The following is a 16,566-nucleotide window of genomic DNA, read 5'->3' on the forward strand; positions in this document are numbered from 1 at the left end:
CTGCCCTACACACTTTCACAAGCTGAAGGAGGCCTGAATCTTCGGAAATCTGTTATCATTTCCTTCGTCTTTGAGGTGTTCAGTGTGATCAATGTGAACAGAACACCCTCTGAGTGTATCAAATTAACTTTACTTGGCTCTGTCAAGAAACTAAAGTGATTTTGTGTATGTGACAGTAAGCATTTGTTAAAGTGTATCTAATTTAAAGTTTTGTAGTCAAATATTTCGCAGCCAAAGATTGCACCAAATCAACTGCTTTCCACCAAAAAGTGATGATTCAAGCAAAACCCAGAGCACACAGTGTCCTTTAAATACTGCAACAGCAGCCAGGAGTCATCTGTACAATTAAATGCCAACTTTGAGCATCAGTTGAGTCAGAGTAGCTGCATTTCCTCCTGCAGGAGCTTGATACATACAGATCCTGTAGCTTGGACAGATTAGCACAACATTACGGCCACTACGTGGAGCTTTTTCTCTATTTTCTATATTTGATGGTCTTTCCCTTTTAGGTGAAAAGGGAAAGAGCATCTTTAAATCTAGGAGGGTATCTAAGGGTACATCTTTCACCATCTTACAATGCTGTGATTGCAACCACTCCCCATCTCTCTGTGAATGGGACTCATGGCCATTGAGCAGTGGTCTTTGATTAGTGGTTGTTGATAAATGGTCATGAGAATTTGCATATAATAATGAAGGAACTGACCTCCCAGCCCATTGTTCCTTCAGTGGGCTGGTTTCAGTCATTATGCAAATGTACTGTTTATAAGATTGGGGAAACCTGCAGACAACTGAGACTGAAGAAGTCGGTGATGAAACGTTTCTCCCACTGAAAACGCTACGTCCAGAAGAACAGAATCAACTTTTGGGGGTATCTGACCTTACATGGCCCCTCTATATGCTTTATTCTCATTAGCATTATCAAAATCATATTGTTGTCTGCGGATATCTCAAATAGGAAATTTACCACTTTTTTCCAGTCACGTGTTATTACTTCTTAAGCTAAATTAATTATCGCCACCACCCTTGCCTGTGGGAGCTCCATCTGGGGTCTCCATCTGTTTTATCCTGACCTTCTTTGCTGAGCCTTTCCTTAACTGTGTTTCTGCCTCAATATTTTCTTCTTCCTTGGATTTTCTCTGTTGTTGCTGTTCCTTTTTTGTTTTTCTACAATTTGTTTCAGCTCTCACACATTTGCAACCATCAGTATAGTAATTTGACTTCTTACAGTCACACTTAAAAAGGTTGACCTAACAAGTATTCAGTTTAGACATAACATATGTTAAACTATCACCATCTGCTGGCTACTATAATTTTCAAGTCAAGGTTCAAATCCTGAACAAAGAGGAGAGACAGAACAGAGGAGAGGCATATACAGAAAAGAAACATAAATGTAAAGTATGTTAAATCCAGGTTTGATGTTTTAGATTATCATCTGAAAAATAAAACAAAATGTCTCAAGTAATAATCTGTTTGAAAAGCACATCATACAGTTTCTGAAAAACAAAAGATACATTGTCCAGATACATGTACTATAGGCTGAGTCGATTTTAATCAGTTTAAATGCCTGTTTCTGTCCAAGTAATTTAATTATGGTGGGGATGTTGTCCTTGTGTCATTGAGATAATGTGTTTAAGAGGAATCATCATGTTGTCCCTGCAGTTCAAAGACTCCCTCTGGCTACAGTCTGTGAGGAGAAAGAGTCAGGAAGTCAGTGAGTGCCTGAAGGACTGCGTCGACACTGCAGGCTGGGGCGTGTTCTAGGATCCACGTGAGGATGGCATAAACAGCATCATAGACTGCATCACTGAGATCACTGCCTATGTAAATATATGAACCATAATTCCAACAACAAGCCCTGGATCACCACTGACCTGAATACTAAATGAAAGGAGGGTCGTCAACTGCTCATAATTACATACATAATTTCCTTATTGATTCATAAAGTATTCTGATTCTTATAACCCCCCCCCCAATCCCATCTTCCTGTCTGAAACCCCTGCCTGTACACGTTTGTGACCACTGGTCAGTTCGGGAGATGGCATGAGCTACTAGCTGATGCAGTGTGCTCGCTGTCACCTGGATGATATTTTGGTGGTATTGTGAGAAAGCAACCAAACTCCATCATGGTGAATCCTTCTCTCCCACTTCATCCCACTCTACTGAGACAACAGAGCTCATTCTCCCTCAGACAGGTGAATACACTGATAATATTCCATTGTGTAGTTTTCTATCCAGGTGTGCTTTTAATGCACTGGGAGTCCATTTGGGAATCCATTGTCTGTCAGGTTCTTTTCAGATGTAATTTCATGGTGGATCTAAAACTGATGGTGCTTTTCTTTGTTCATAACTCCATTAATTTTGACATGATCGCCAACACGACTGACTGATATGCAGCTCCATACCATGACAGAACCTCCACCATGTTTTACAGATGCCAGAAAATTCCACATTGGATTTCTTCTCTCCACAAGACCAAAACGTCCAACTGGAATTCAATATCAAGGATCACAGATGAGGTTTACACACCTGAATGTATATACTGAGGGAGAGGAACGTACTGATTTTATGCATGATTATTTACTTTTGAAGAAAAATGATAACAAAAAGTATTTCAGCAGTGTAACATGTTATAAAAGCAATTACAAAACAAAGTTTCATTTTAAGCAAACAATAAAAAACACAAGATATAAAGCAAGCACACCAAATGATTTATAATTGGTCAATTTAGAATACAGATCAAACAACACACTTTAGTGATTGAATACTTAAAAAAAGCTGCCACACAAAAACCTAAATAAATTGAAAAGTACAACCATCTGAGACACAGGTGTATGATATATGATTTGATATGATTTATAGCTTTCCAAAAGCAGGGAACCCTGACTGTGTAATGCTTTAACAAAGTAATTCTCCAGCTTTCTCTGAAATGTCAGCCAATTATTCCCTACAGTAGTCGCACCACCAGCTCCACAGTTTGAGAAGACTGTTTTAATGTGTAGTGTAAGGACATGTTGTCAAATGGCTCTCACAAATATCCCCTGTGTACATGTGTAAATGAGAGAATAGACAAGGCACAGTTTATTCATTAATGCTGACTCTTTCAATAACCAAGTTTAGAGATTTAAAGTTTAGAGTTAAAAAACACGTACTAGTGTAACTATTGCTATAAAGGATTAAGATGAATTTAGCTAAATGTAACCTACACAATTAAAATACAAACATATCTTCATTTGACACACAAACTTGGCAGCAAATAGTTGATTGGTTAACTAACTGGTCAAAGTGTCTGTGAAGGTTCTCAGTCATCCAGGTCATTGTAGTCTAAGGAGCTTGTAAAGAAAAGCAAGTTATCGCATTCACAAGAGTTTCAGAAAACCTCTGATTCAAACTCATCTAAGATTTTTAGAAGCTGCACTTATAGCATCGATTTCAAACTTCTACATCGCCTCATTCGAGTTATCGCATTCACAAATTTGCATGTGTAATAGACAATTTCTATTATTCTTATTTAAAGTATTTAAGTGCTTTTGCATATGCTTAGATGAAGTATGTGTATTTGTCAGCATGACCTTGTGAAAACTGCTTAGCTTTGCTTAAAGATGTTTCACTGTGTTATCTGTTAACTGTTAGGGCATAGAAGAACGAAACTCCCAAGATGACCAGTGCCAGGTGCTTCCTGGGAAAAGATAGTGGGAGTTGTTCTCTGCTCAGTAACAGCCCGTGGAACGAAAACCTGCTATATCTGGGAAGATACAGAGCATTGTGTGTGAGGGTATGAAAGAGGGGCTGAGACTCCAAGGGCAGAGTGCTCATAACTTAGACATGTGATGTTTTTGATGTGTGTGTTCGCTCTCCTGCATGCATGCAGTAATAAAATAGCTTGATTCCACACAAATGCCTTTTTCCACAGAAAATTCCATGACACGTCACCACCACCCACCCATGACAATACTCCATCAGCCTTTTTACGTCTGGGGGTAAAAATTATGGGCCAAAGTTTAAACACACATGCTGTGAAACTTCAGCTTCATATACCGGGGCGACCGTGGCTCAGGGGGTTGGGAAGTGCATCTGTAACTGGAAGGTCGCCGGTTCGATCCCCGTACTCTCTGTCCTGGTCGTTGTGTCCTTGGGCAAGACACTTCACCTACCGCCTACTGGTGTTGGCCAGAGGGGCCGATGGCGCGATATGGCAGCCTCGCTTCTGTCAGTCTGCCCCAGGGCAGCTGTGGCTACAACTGTAGCTTGCCTCCACCAGTGTGTGAATGCGAGAGTGAATGAATAGTGGTATTGTAAAGCGCTTTGGGTGCCTTGAAAAGCGCTATATAAATCCAATCCATTATACCGAATACAGTTTTGTGAAAAATGGTCTATTGACCTACTATCAAGCCATTTCTTTTCTTAAACTGGTCAAGGAAAAGTCAGATTAGCAGCTGAGAGTGCATTTTGAAGGTTGACATTGTTTTTCCACAGTATTTCACTGCTTTTCTGTAGTGCATGTAATACAGAACTTAAATTTGACCTTAGAAACTGAGCGTGTCACAAATTCTGTTTTTGCTGACTTTGCCTCCTGTCGTTAGCTTGTATACTCATAATAAAAGTCGGCACAAAACAGATGATCAAAGAGTTTCACTGACATTACTTGAAAAGTTTGTGTGTCAACAGAAGTTAAACATGCCTTTCACCATTTTGGAAAGCGAAGCAGCTTACAGCAAACACTGTAGAGCGAGTCTGGCTCTCTGGAAACAGAGATCCAAGTGATAGCTCCTGGAAAAATGCAGGCATCATAAGCTTTGCAGAAAAACGTAAGCCAATGTCGAACAGAATTATCAGTTACAGTCAGTTTCCATCTTTATGATGACACACTTTTCATAACAGTGAAGTAAAAACAGCTCTTTATCAGTCAGCACACTTATTAGACCCGTCTATGTTTTAAATAAGTCAGCTCGGCTGAACGGATGGAGTTAAAGGTCTGAACCAGAACAACAAAAGATAAGAAATTAAGAGAGTGCATTTGCATTTGTGTAACTTAGCATTTGTTACTTAATGCACTATGTAGTCTTGTATTCATATAATATTAAAATTTAAATTTACCATTTTTAGTATTTTATCATTACCTAAAAATGAGTATTTAATCATACTCCCATAAGTTTATAAGAAATCGGTTCATATACTCGGGCTTTCTGTTCAAGTTTCTTATTAACCGTTGATCAGCACATTCATTTAAGTAAATACATGAATGAAGATTAAGATTTTTTTTTTACTTGCATGTGTAAGTTTTGTTTTATTAGAGCAAAACTTGTACATTCATGGCAAGTACAGACAAGTGCAGGCCTGTTTTATTATAGTTTTATGTAGTAGTTTTACTGGAGGGGAGTAAGTGTGTGCACCATCATCATGCACAAGAGAAATTTAGCACCATTCACAGTGTGCAGTAAAGCTATTCTCTGTGTGAGTTTTTGTATTGTACTGGTAATTCATTTAGTGTTTCTGATAAAAACACTGTGGGTTTTATAAACTGCAGCTTAATGACTCGTGTTATCAGGAGGAGTATAGAACATCAGCCAGAGCTTCAATGCAGACACACCTGCTGCAGCTGTGCTAGCACACTGACTGGATACTGTCATGGTGCTTTTATAGGCACAAGCAAAAAAGGAAAACATGTAATTCCATATGAATGGTTGATGTGTCCACAATTGGCCAGTATTGTACATTATAACCTTAAATACTTCTATTGTTACCCTTACCCTTAGGGAAGGGTGTTACTGAAGGCAGGTGGATTTTTCATTCCTGAATTTACAGTAACCACATTACTATAGCTGTCAACAGTTTTCACTGATGATGAAAGCTTTTGACAAGTTGGTGGAAACACAAGAACAGATGGCAAATATAGTTAAAGCTTTTCATGACAACAGAGGAACAGGCAGTTAAAACCACATCCTAATGGTTGTTCCAGTTACATGTGAAGTTGTTTCACAACATGGCCTTTTTAAAAAGACTTCATTAAATTTCATTGCCAAGCTAACTCTAGAATAATATGTTGGTAGAAACTTCAGTTGAGATATTTTCCATCTTTGGCTTCCACAACTGTCCACAATTGCTGAGGCAGAGAATTCATTTTGTCTGTTTTCTTTTGCATATAGTTTAAAGATTATTATTTTGCTTTTCTCAATTTCATCAGTTTTGTAAAATAAATATTAAAATCCTTCGGATTTCACTTTTGTTTCTGAAATATGTGTACACTACATTAGGCCTACATTTTTGCAATACTCCTTCTAAAGTCATTTAAGGTTTTGAGGAAAAAAAACTAAACAATTTGATGACTACGTCTTTAAAGGGTGGTGAAAGGTTTCTATTCATTCATCACAGAGATAAAGTGACTGACTGACTATTCATTTTTTGAACAATGTGAGAAAGGTTTTGATTGTAGTAGTTCCTTTTGCACAAGAGACTGTTATGAGAAATGCTCTAACTGTTTTGAGAACTGCATGAAGAGTGGTTTGAATGACTTTTCTGCTGTGAGAATTGCACAGAAGCAATTGAGAAAAACTGTAAGTTAAGTCATTAGCACCAAAATATCGAGAGCCATATTAATTAATTTATATTTAACATAATTCATTTTGACTTTAACATCTCTACAAATTAACCGTTGGTGACCTCGCTCACTTCCTGCAGTTGTTCTTGCTCTCGTCTTTGATCTTCTCCTGCACTCCTGGGAGATGGTGGGTCTCTAGGCCCATCACCATGTGATGGAAAACACCTAACGCCAGAGAAAAATAAGACAGTATGCATGGCTTACAGTTAAGCCTGGAAATTTTGCGGCATTAACAAATGAAACAAAGATGAAATGTCAGACAAAGCAGAACACGAGGAGCTTATCCCCAGAAGTGGATCATCATCCACTGGCTGGAACTACTTTGTATTTGGGACAAATGACATTAACTAAGAACAAATTATAAACAAAGGTTGCTGTAGAGTTGTGTTGGGACCACACAGCAACACAACTAACTGAACCACCTGAAAACTCGCCACAAACTAAGATGAATGTACGAAAGCCAAGAAAACCAAAATCATAACTCAATATCAATAAAAGCAAACCTGTACAGTCTGTCAATGTGTCCCAGTGAATGAACACTTTGTCTGCAAATACATTTTAATTTGAGGATTATAGTGAAATGTAACAGAGAAACCAGTGCCCTGTTGAATCGTTAGTGTTGAACTTTGCGGCAAATGCAATTTGGAATTTTTAAAGAAATAACCAAGCAGTTTACACAGTTTTTGAGTGACCTGTCAAATTGCATCTGTGTGTGTGTGTGTGTTTGAAGTACCTTTGAAGTTGTCTGGATTTATTAAGGTACCATACTGCAGCAACAACAACATTCAGGAAAAACAAAACACCAACTAGAGCCCAAACAGCAGAGCATGCTCCTACAGACACACATGGAAAAAAAATATTGTGAGAATGAGGTAATCCTTTCTCTCCTTCATGGTGTTTAGTCTTTTCAGACATTGTTCAAACACCATGCAGCACTTGTACCAAACATTCAAAAGCTTTTATGCTCTGAAAGGTTCTGAGACAAATGACCATGAAAAGAACTATTTGCTAGGACATGTTCTTCCAGTGATGGAGCTGACTTTAATATCATTTTTGCTCTGTGTGGAGCTTCAGTCATCCATTCATTAACACTACGTTTTATGCTGGCGATGTCTTAAACCAACCACCTCTTTAAGCTGGCTGGTTTTCAGAAAAACATTAGAATGAAGCAACACCAGCAAAGGCTCAAATTAAAATTCAGAAAGATTTGGACAAACTGCACAGCTAAATCCAAGCTGCCCTCACCTGATGCCACATGCACAAAGAGCTGACCATGTTTAGTTCCATATGCATTAGATGCTTCACACTGATAGAGGCCATTTAGATCAGAGGTCAGGCTCAGCAGTTGTAGCTCTGCACCGTCGACTTTGATAGAAGACTGCAGCAGAGTCTGGCCAGATCTGGAAAAACATGAACAAGGCTCAACATGAACTGTACAGAGGAAGCAGAATAATGTGTATATATATATATATATATATATATATATATGCACACACACACACAGTTTTTCTTCTCTTAATTACTTTACCTACTCCAGGTAAAGTTGGCACTTGGGTTGGCTTCTGTCACACACTCAAATGAGTCTTGTGTAATCACTCTAATATTCACTTCTGTGGGAGAGACTGCAAAAAAAAAAGACAGAAAACTGTGTTAATCCTGAATTGAGGACATAGTAATAATATCGAAATAATGTTTCACAAATGTTTGGGTCTCATTGCATCAGACAAAACAGTCAATCTTTTCAAGACAAAAACAGTAACAAGGTTGTGACTGGCTAATTTATAATCACCTTGATGATGAAAAAAAGAATATTACATTACATGGAAAATCCACCAGAAACAGGACCCCACAGATGTACCATATCAATAACAATTATGCGCTTCTGAATAAGCCTGCTTTTCACTTTCATTGCAACTTCCATTATTTTTGCTGATGGTGTGACCAGCAAACCTCCTCCTCTGCCATTTCCCATTTATATTCAATGACTTACGACTGGAAAGATAAATTACATTTATCTTAACGTCAAGCATGTCGGTCACAAATAACCTTTATGCTTGACAAACAAATCTGAAACAGCTTTTGCTGTGACTTGGTGTATTATTGACATCAATGGGTTTGATGGTATGGCATGTTATGGTTCCTTGCATGTGTGAATTAGATGGGTTGTTAATGACATTTGATGAGAATTTCATTTCAGTGGCACCTTTAGAAATATGTTAACTTAGAAAAATTGGTGATGTGTTCAATACTTATCTGCTGTGTGTGCGTGTGTGTGTAAATATGGGGACATTGTTGAAGTGACAGTGGTGAAAGAGAGAGTGATATCAATAAGTTTTGGAATTTGATAAATTTGGGACATTTAACAGAGTGTATAGTTTTAGTGAATCATTAGTATGTAGTGTAATGAAAAAAAATTGAGGCATTGTTTGCATGTCAATAGCTGTTATAGAACTTTGTCGTTTGCTAAGTTATAAAATTAAGTTATAAAACTTAATTGTTAAAGATTTTTGTGGTTTGTGGTACTCACAGTAGACCTGTATGGTGAAGGGCAGGGTTTCTTCTGTAAAAAGGGAGTCACCACTGATGACACACTGGACCTGGTGACCGTTAATCTCTCTCGTAGGAACGCCAAACAGAGAGCTGACTGTGGTAGTCGTGCCGTTGTCATACTGGGTGGAGTTTGTTGTCGTCCTCACTTTTTTTCCCAAACCATCAGTGAGCCACCTCACCTCTGCAGGAGGCTTCGATCCAGCAGCCGTGCAGGTAGCAAATAAAACCTCTTCAGTGCCCAAAGTGGGAAGACTGTCCTTCACGTTTGTGAAAGGAGGCACTAGGAGAGGTACAGCACTAAAATAAATCAACATGCAAGCAAGATGGTGGAAGTAACTCTGTCTCACGTACAAGAATATTAGAATATTTGAAAATTAGTGTTTTTTCATACCAAGCAAGTTCAGAGGTATCTCTGTCTTCTGATTTCCACTGGGAAACAAGGTGAAGATGCATGTGTAGCTGCCTTCATCCTTCAGGGCAACATTGGATAACTGGAGTGTTCCATTTTTTTTTGTAAAATTCCCGATATATTTAAATCGATCATCACCTCCATTGACAAACTGTGGTCCCTCTCTGGGTAGGATAGTTAGGAAATTGTCATTGTGAGGTTTTTCTCTCGTCCTCCTCTGCCAGGTAATCTGTGTCAGGTCATCATTGGTATCAATGACATGGCACGGTAAAATAGCGGTACCTCCTTGAACCACTGTCACACTTCCACTGATCATCTGGAGAGCTGTAAAGTGAAATACTGTTAAAGATCAGAAAAAAAGTAAAAAAAAGTGTCCAAGAATTTTTGGGCTTCACAATTAATCAAATATGAATCTTGATTTTAGTTTTACACAATTAAATGAATATGACTGATACTGAAAACGTTTGCACAAACTTTATGCCTGCAAGTGGCAATAACAGCTTTTTCCTACACTGTGAAGCTTCCTGGATTAATCTGGATGAGTACATTAAATCAACCTAAAAATTATCATTTGTATTATACATGCATCTCAATAAAAACATTTAAAACAAAATCTCAAGGTTTTTTTTTCAACTTGTAGAAACCAAAGATTCCTGCCCATTCTGCTCCAGTCATATGAGCAAAGACAGTGGCGGTCCTAGCCTGTTTGGCGCCCTGGGCGAACGCTCCCTCTGGCACACAATTGACAATGACTAATTAATATTAAAATCTGTAACATAATGAATTGTTTGGAGTTTAGTCTGTTACTGTTACTATTTCTTCTTGGACCAACTGTAACCCACATAATTTCCTTAAGAATTAATAAAGTATTCTGATTCTGATTGTTTCAGGATGACCTGCCATTATCCAATGACACATCTGCTTACCTGTATCTTTTGCTCGTTTCTCCTCCTCTTCTTTTCTATTTTTTCTAAACTGAGGACCTGATGGCTTTGAACTTTCTTGTCCATCTTCCATTGGTTTTAATTTTGCACTCCAGTATGAACACCCATCCCCCAACCCGAGGATCACCACAACATAACCTAACAGACCTACACCTTAGTTCACAGATTCACTTTGTCTAGGGTTTATTTCTGGGATTTCGCACAACCCAGGATTCAAATCATGAATAGATAATAGCTTGAATTTACATCATTATGAATGAAATGTGCTCTATTTGGAAGCACAAATATCGACGGGTTGTGTGTGAGACTTTAAATCATCAAACTGTAAAATATACATTTTAAATTGTTATTGATGCCTTTACCCCTAGTCTTAAGTGTATATTTATTTTCTTACTCTTCTTATATATATTGTTTGTTTACTTGCACTGCTGTAACTGGAGCCTTGTCGTCTCGTCTCTCTATATACTGGACTGTATGTAGCGGAGATGACAATAAAGTTTACTTTGACTTCAGCAGCGAGCAGGCGCACCGAGGGCTCTCGCGCTCACTTTATAGAATTTCGAAAAAACGTCGGTGCATATATAAGTCTGTATCATAATGTCTGGTGTTTTTGTGTTTGTTGGTTTTTTTTTTATTTTGTTTGATTTTGCGAGTTGGTTATTAGATGCTGCTCCAGCCAGAAAGAGAATCCCCCGCCGCCCCGGCCGCAAGCAGCAGGCGCACCTCGCTAACGGAGGGCTCTCTTACTCCCAGCAAATGGGAGATAGAAACCGATCGGTACCTATGCCATTCCCAATATGCGCTGGCATGATGTCGGAGCAGCATGAGTACAAGTAATTTTTTATTTTTATTTTTTTCCGGTGCCCGTGATGTCGCCCCCCACCACGATGCCGCCCCGTGCAACCGTCCGTGTCGCCCGCATCAAAAACCGCTACTGGGTAAAGATAATAAAATACACCATTTTAGTATGTAAAGCTTTAAAGTCACTGGTCCTGAGCATCTTCTGAGCATGTCTCCTTATAAGAAATAATAATAATAATAATAATAATAATGATACATTTGATTTAATAGCACCTTTAAAGACACCCAAGGGCACAACAGAATAAAACACATAATAGAACAATGACAATGAAGAACAATAAAAAACACATGTGGAAAGAATTATTTAAAAAACAGTCACACTGATATTGATATAAGAACTACTCTGCCTGTAGTGAAAACAAGCTATTTGTGACTCTTTTTGTTTTTGTCTCAATGAAGGCAACTAGTCATAACATTAAACACGTGGTTAATTTTTGGCACTGATTTGGACAACACTAATATAATACAAAAATATAATTTCAGTCATCCGCTTCAAAATCCCCACATTCTTCCCTGTCAGATTTTGACAACAATTAGTTGTAACACCTGCCATTTTATCTCATTTCAGCCCAAGCAAATCCAAGCATAAACAAAAAAAAAAAGAAAACTTTCGACATACCGTCAGCTTCTCTGGTCAGCAGGAGCGCAGATATTAGAAAAAAAACCCGGTTATCGCGGAAAAATAGCGTGGCATGACTTGTCACAGCAGTTGGCCATAAAAACACAAACGAAAGTAGCAGTTCCATCCATTCGCCCATATCTTGACGTTACCTCGTGGCTGCTCTCAGAAGAAGAAAAAACAGAAAGGGCATAATGGACACGGTAAGGTAGGCTACGTTTACTGAAGTCACGTGACCTGGATGGGCCCCTGGAACACTTGTGCTGTGTCTTACGAAAAGGGAATAATTCCCCTTTTCTCATTATTATTTCTGCTTTGGATTGTGAAGACCTATATATTCATTTTTACAGTCAGATCCAAAGTGTAATTACATAAATGACGGCTTATTGGAATAATTGCCGTCATACGAGAAACATAGAAAGAGACTGATGGGTGAGACAGGGGCGCGCTGCGTTGTAAAATTATTAAAGTATTTTAATAAAAAGAGGGTCAAAAATTTTAAAGTTACAGGGAATACAAATAATATCAGGCTGACCCTGCCACAATCTGACCCCTGTCCATGAACAAACAGAAGGCTATCCCACATTCGTGTTTCAGCTACATGTGTTTTACAACAATAAAATAGACAATTGTTTTAATTGATGCACTCAGAAAGGTGTATTTTTGGTTCCAGCAGACATAACTTTTAGCGACGTGCAACAATCAGAGCAAATATTATTTTTATATGACGTCTGAAAACGAACAGAGAGCCGTTATCTTGTTGAGAACGTGTTAATGTTATATTGAGTGGTAAAGTTTATATGAATCACACAGGCATGATTCTGCTCCTATCAGGCAAAATGTCCTCTTTAAAAAAATAATAATAATAATCATCATCACTTGAGAACAATAAATATATAATTTTTATATCATAACCTACAAACTAATGTAATTTAATTTCCTTTCCAGTCACCTTTCTCACTCACTATGTGTTAATAGACCTCTCTGCATTGAATCATATCTGTTATTAACCTCTGTCTCTCTTCCACAGCATGTCTTTATCCTGTCTTCCTTCTCTCACCCCAACCGGTTGCAGCAGATGGCCGCCCCTCCCTGAGCCTGGTCCGCCGGAGGTTTCTTCCTGTTAAAAAGAAGTTTTTCCTTCCCACTGTTGCCAAAGTGCTTGCTCATAGGGGGTCATATGATTGTTGGGTTTTTCTCTGTATCTATGAAGCGCCTTGAGGCGACTTTTGTTGTGATTTGGCGCTATATAAATAAAATTGAATTGAATTGAATTAATGTAAACTATGATTTTCACTTTTTCACCAAGTTATACATCGCTACTTTCACCTTTAGTTGGTTGGAATGGAGGCGAAGTTAATTGGATCCGCTCTTCCTGCCAGTGCGCCATGGCACGACACCTTTCATCACTTTTTGACAGAAAGCCAAGACTTAGTATTTGCCAAAAAACATTATTGCCCGTATTTAAACTGTTATAAATGACTTGTTAGCCTATAAGCTGTGAAGCATATCTCAAACATATTTCTCATGAATGATATAAAGCCAATTTGAGCCACAGACAGACGGTAGAAGCTCCAGTCAGTTTTTGGCAAAGTGACTTTTGTATCTCCTTTATTTATTCAGCTGAAAAGTCTCATTGACAGTAAAAAAAATTTCTTAAAAAAAAAAGATAGCTCTGGCCAATTGGGCAGCAGACAAATAAATATAATAGTTCTATAAAGATAATGTATGTGGCCAAAACACACTGGATGATTTTATGTAGGCACAATAATCCAGAGTCATAAAGTTATTTGCAAAACTGGTCATTTCTTTATTTTATATATAACCCCTTTCATAAATTCTGTTGACTATAGTCTATTTACTAATATACGTAAAGACATTACACTTTACCTTGCAAAACAGAATTTAGTGTGGAAGAAGGGATTACACATGCATAAACAAAAGCGAAAAGCTGGAGCTGAAAACCAAAGAGAGAAAAATAAAAACTTAAACTTCCCATTATTTTCCAGTTAACCTTTATGTATGAATGCTAGAAGAGGAGATGAAATTGTTGGAAAGCAGGACATTTGTGGATGTTTTTTTTAATCTTTAAAAAAAAAAAAACTCAGTCTGCATCCTGCACTCAATCGTTACATTTTCTATAAGAAACAATGAAGTGAATTCGAGCCCTCACCTGCTCCCTAACACGAACAAAAAAAAGACAGTTTGTGGCCTAACTGGTGCAGACAACTGGGGAACTGAAATATAAAGTAGAAAAGGGGTAGTTTGTTAGTCAGTGAGGAGAAAGCTGTTAAAATTAAGGTTTAAATAATATGTCGTCAAAGTAGCACTTCCCTTTGTGTCTAGGTTGAGTACAGCTTCCAGAAACAGCTCTTTTATTTCTTGTTACTTTCTTTGTGTGCTGATTTTGGATAAAAAGTAAGAAGACACGCTGTTAATTGCTAGGTGAGTCCAGAGCTTATAAGTTTATTTCAAAGAAATAAACAAGAAGAGCAATTTTACTTCTAATTTGTGGGCTCAAGGTTACAAATACTGAACTTGGATAGGGAGCGGAGACAGAATGAAGAACAGGCTAGTTCATTAAAAAAAAAAAAAAATACAAAAAATCATAACAACACTCTTTTGTTTTAATAATTCCATCCATTTTGAGAAACAAAACACATTTAATAAAAATAAATAGATAAATAAGGAAACACTTAAACAGCAGAAAAACTGCAGGACCAAAGAGCATAAGTTTATTGTAATAATATATAGTTCTTTATTCTAGCATTTTCTTTTCAAGATATGGATATGGATGTTCTAGTTGTCCAGGGTTGAAATCATTTTGTCAGTTTACAGCTCATGTTATCAAAACTGTCACATTCTTATCAGCCATATCATTAATCAGCATGGCCAGACAGGTTATTGCGTTAAACTCAGTTTAACGCAATAACCAGTTAAACTGTCGCAATGACAGAAACACTGTTTTAAACTGTATTTATTTACCATCTGAAAAATAATGTTCGCTGAATTAATTATTAACAGCGATTGGTTGCTGTGCAGCAGTGGAAATACTGACTGTCACTGGATTACTTTAATTTTGAAGAAATATTTTAAACCCGAGGATTCTAATGCAAGTTCAGAAGCCTCTGCACTGCTGTCCCATTAATCCATTATACAGTATCATGAAGCTTCTATGATTTAAAAATAAATAAATAAATAACTGGATACAGGAAAGGAAGTGTTTATCAGAATCTGGCTATTATAAGACAAAACACAGACGTTTAAACCCTCCAACAAAACGTTGCTTAGTCTGCAGCAAACACATGTAACTGCACATACTTGACTGGGCGGAACGTCTTCAAAACTTGCCCCAGAATTCTAACATTTTTAAGATGTTTTTCAGTAATAAAAATACAGGTCACAATAAATCAGTACACCTACTGGTGCACAATAGCAATAACAGCTGCAGTTAAACTGGCAAATTACACTTTCAAAAAGCTAATAAATCCTCAAGACTGATGTGCAGCACAGATCAACTGTTTCATACAGATTTTTTTGATTAAGGACTATTCATAAAAGAATAACTACACAAATGCAAATATTACATTATGAACTCTAATCCAATGAAGCAGAATGAGATTAATATGAAGTATAAATCAACTTATTAATTGTGGTGTGCACTTTAATGACTCAAAAAGTTTGATGTATATTTAAATGCAGATATTTGATATTATTTTTAAAAATTTCTCTTGCTAGTCTCTTTTTGAACTATTAAGATTTTAAATAAATGTATAAGTTTAGCAAAGAAAAAATAAAGAATTTAAATAAAACTGTACAAAAAATATTTGAGCAGTGACAACACACAGCAGATGAGTCTGTGGCATTTCTCTGTGGTCTGCAGTGTGAAAATGAAATTGAATAATTTGCTCGGATTATGTTTTTGCTTGCGGATATGTTATGACATGAATATAATTCCATAGGGCAACAACAGATGAGAAATTAACTTCAATATCAATTAACTGGATATTATAAACTTAAATACTTCCATCGTTACCCAGAAGGAAGGACTGTAGGGAGCAAAATTTGTATTTTTATTATTTTTACTTATATTTATCACCATGGTATGTGCATCACTGAATAACACATCACAGTAAAGAGCTCAACTTAGCTTCCCAGACTTTCTTCTAATAAGCAGATGTGGAAACAAGCAATTATAAAATCGACTACATGTTTAATACTGCTGCAAGCAGTTTCAACTGCTGATGAAAGCAGTTTAAACTGTTGGTGGAAACACAAGTACAGATTTCAAACTGTACCTACACCTGTTCTTCAGGTCTGTCGGTGGAGCCGTTTATCCTTTTCTTCCACAGCTGTCAGATTGCTGAGGCAGACAATTCAGAAGATTTGTTTAAATTTACATTTAATTTCAAATCTTTAAAGATGTTTTATATAAAATAATTTAGTATTCAACACACAATGAAAAAGATCAGTTTTATTCCTGAGCTGCTTATTTTACTTAAGAGCAATTTATTCACAATTATGTAACAGTACAATAAAATTTTTGTTAATAAAATCAATGAATAATTATCATGAATGATTATTATCT

At 37.1% G+C, this 16,566-nt stretch overlaps 1 protein-coding gene across 1 annotated transcript; it reads right to left on the reverse strand.

Annotated features, from left to right (window-relative positions):
• Window positions 1–2,014: 2,014 nt before the first annotated feature.
• Window positions 2,015–12,143, reverse strand: LOC146370746 (nectin-4-like). The gene is made up of 7 exons (XM_084908921.1): window positions 11,979–12,143; window positions 9,537–9,878; window positions 9,123–9,425; window positions 8,124–8,217; window positions 7,841–7,995; window positions 7,329–7,428; window positions 2,015–6,760 (listed from the first exon to the last, which is right to left on the reverse strand). Exons 1-7 carry the CDS (start codon window positions 12,115–12,117, stop codon window positions 6,643–6,645), a joined length of 1,251 nt encoding a protein of 416 aa, XP_084765047.1. The 5' UTR covers window positions 12,118–12,143; the 3' UTR covers window positions 2,015–6,642.
• Window positions 12,144–16,566: the final 4,423 nt, after the last annotated feature.

Source organism: Perissodus microlepis, chromosome 16 (assembly GCF_051167445.1).
Source record: "Perissodus microlepis isolate ML-2025 ecotype Zambia chromosome 16, ASM5116744v1, whole genome shotgun sequence".
In the NCBI taxonomy this organism is placed as follows: Eukaryota; Metazoa; Chordata; class Actinopteri; order Cichliformes; family Cichlidae; genus Perissodus; species Perissodus microlepis.

Bases quoted from the DNA above. Each gene is read 5' to 3' on its own strand.
- LOC146370746 (XM_084908921.1), bottom strand. From the start codon at position 12,117: ATGGGCGAATGGATGGAACTGCTACTTTCGTTTGTGTTTTTATGGCCA. The intron at 8,218-9,122 runs GTGAGTACCACA...TTTTTTTTGCAG, and splicing joins CTTCACCATACAGGTCTACT to TCTCTCCCACAGAAGTGAAT. The intron at 6,761-7,328 runs GTACTTCAAACA...CTCTGGCGTTAG, and splicing joins AAATCCAGACAACTTCAAAG to GTGTTTTCCATCACATGGTG.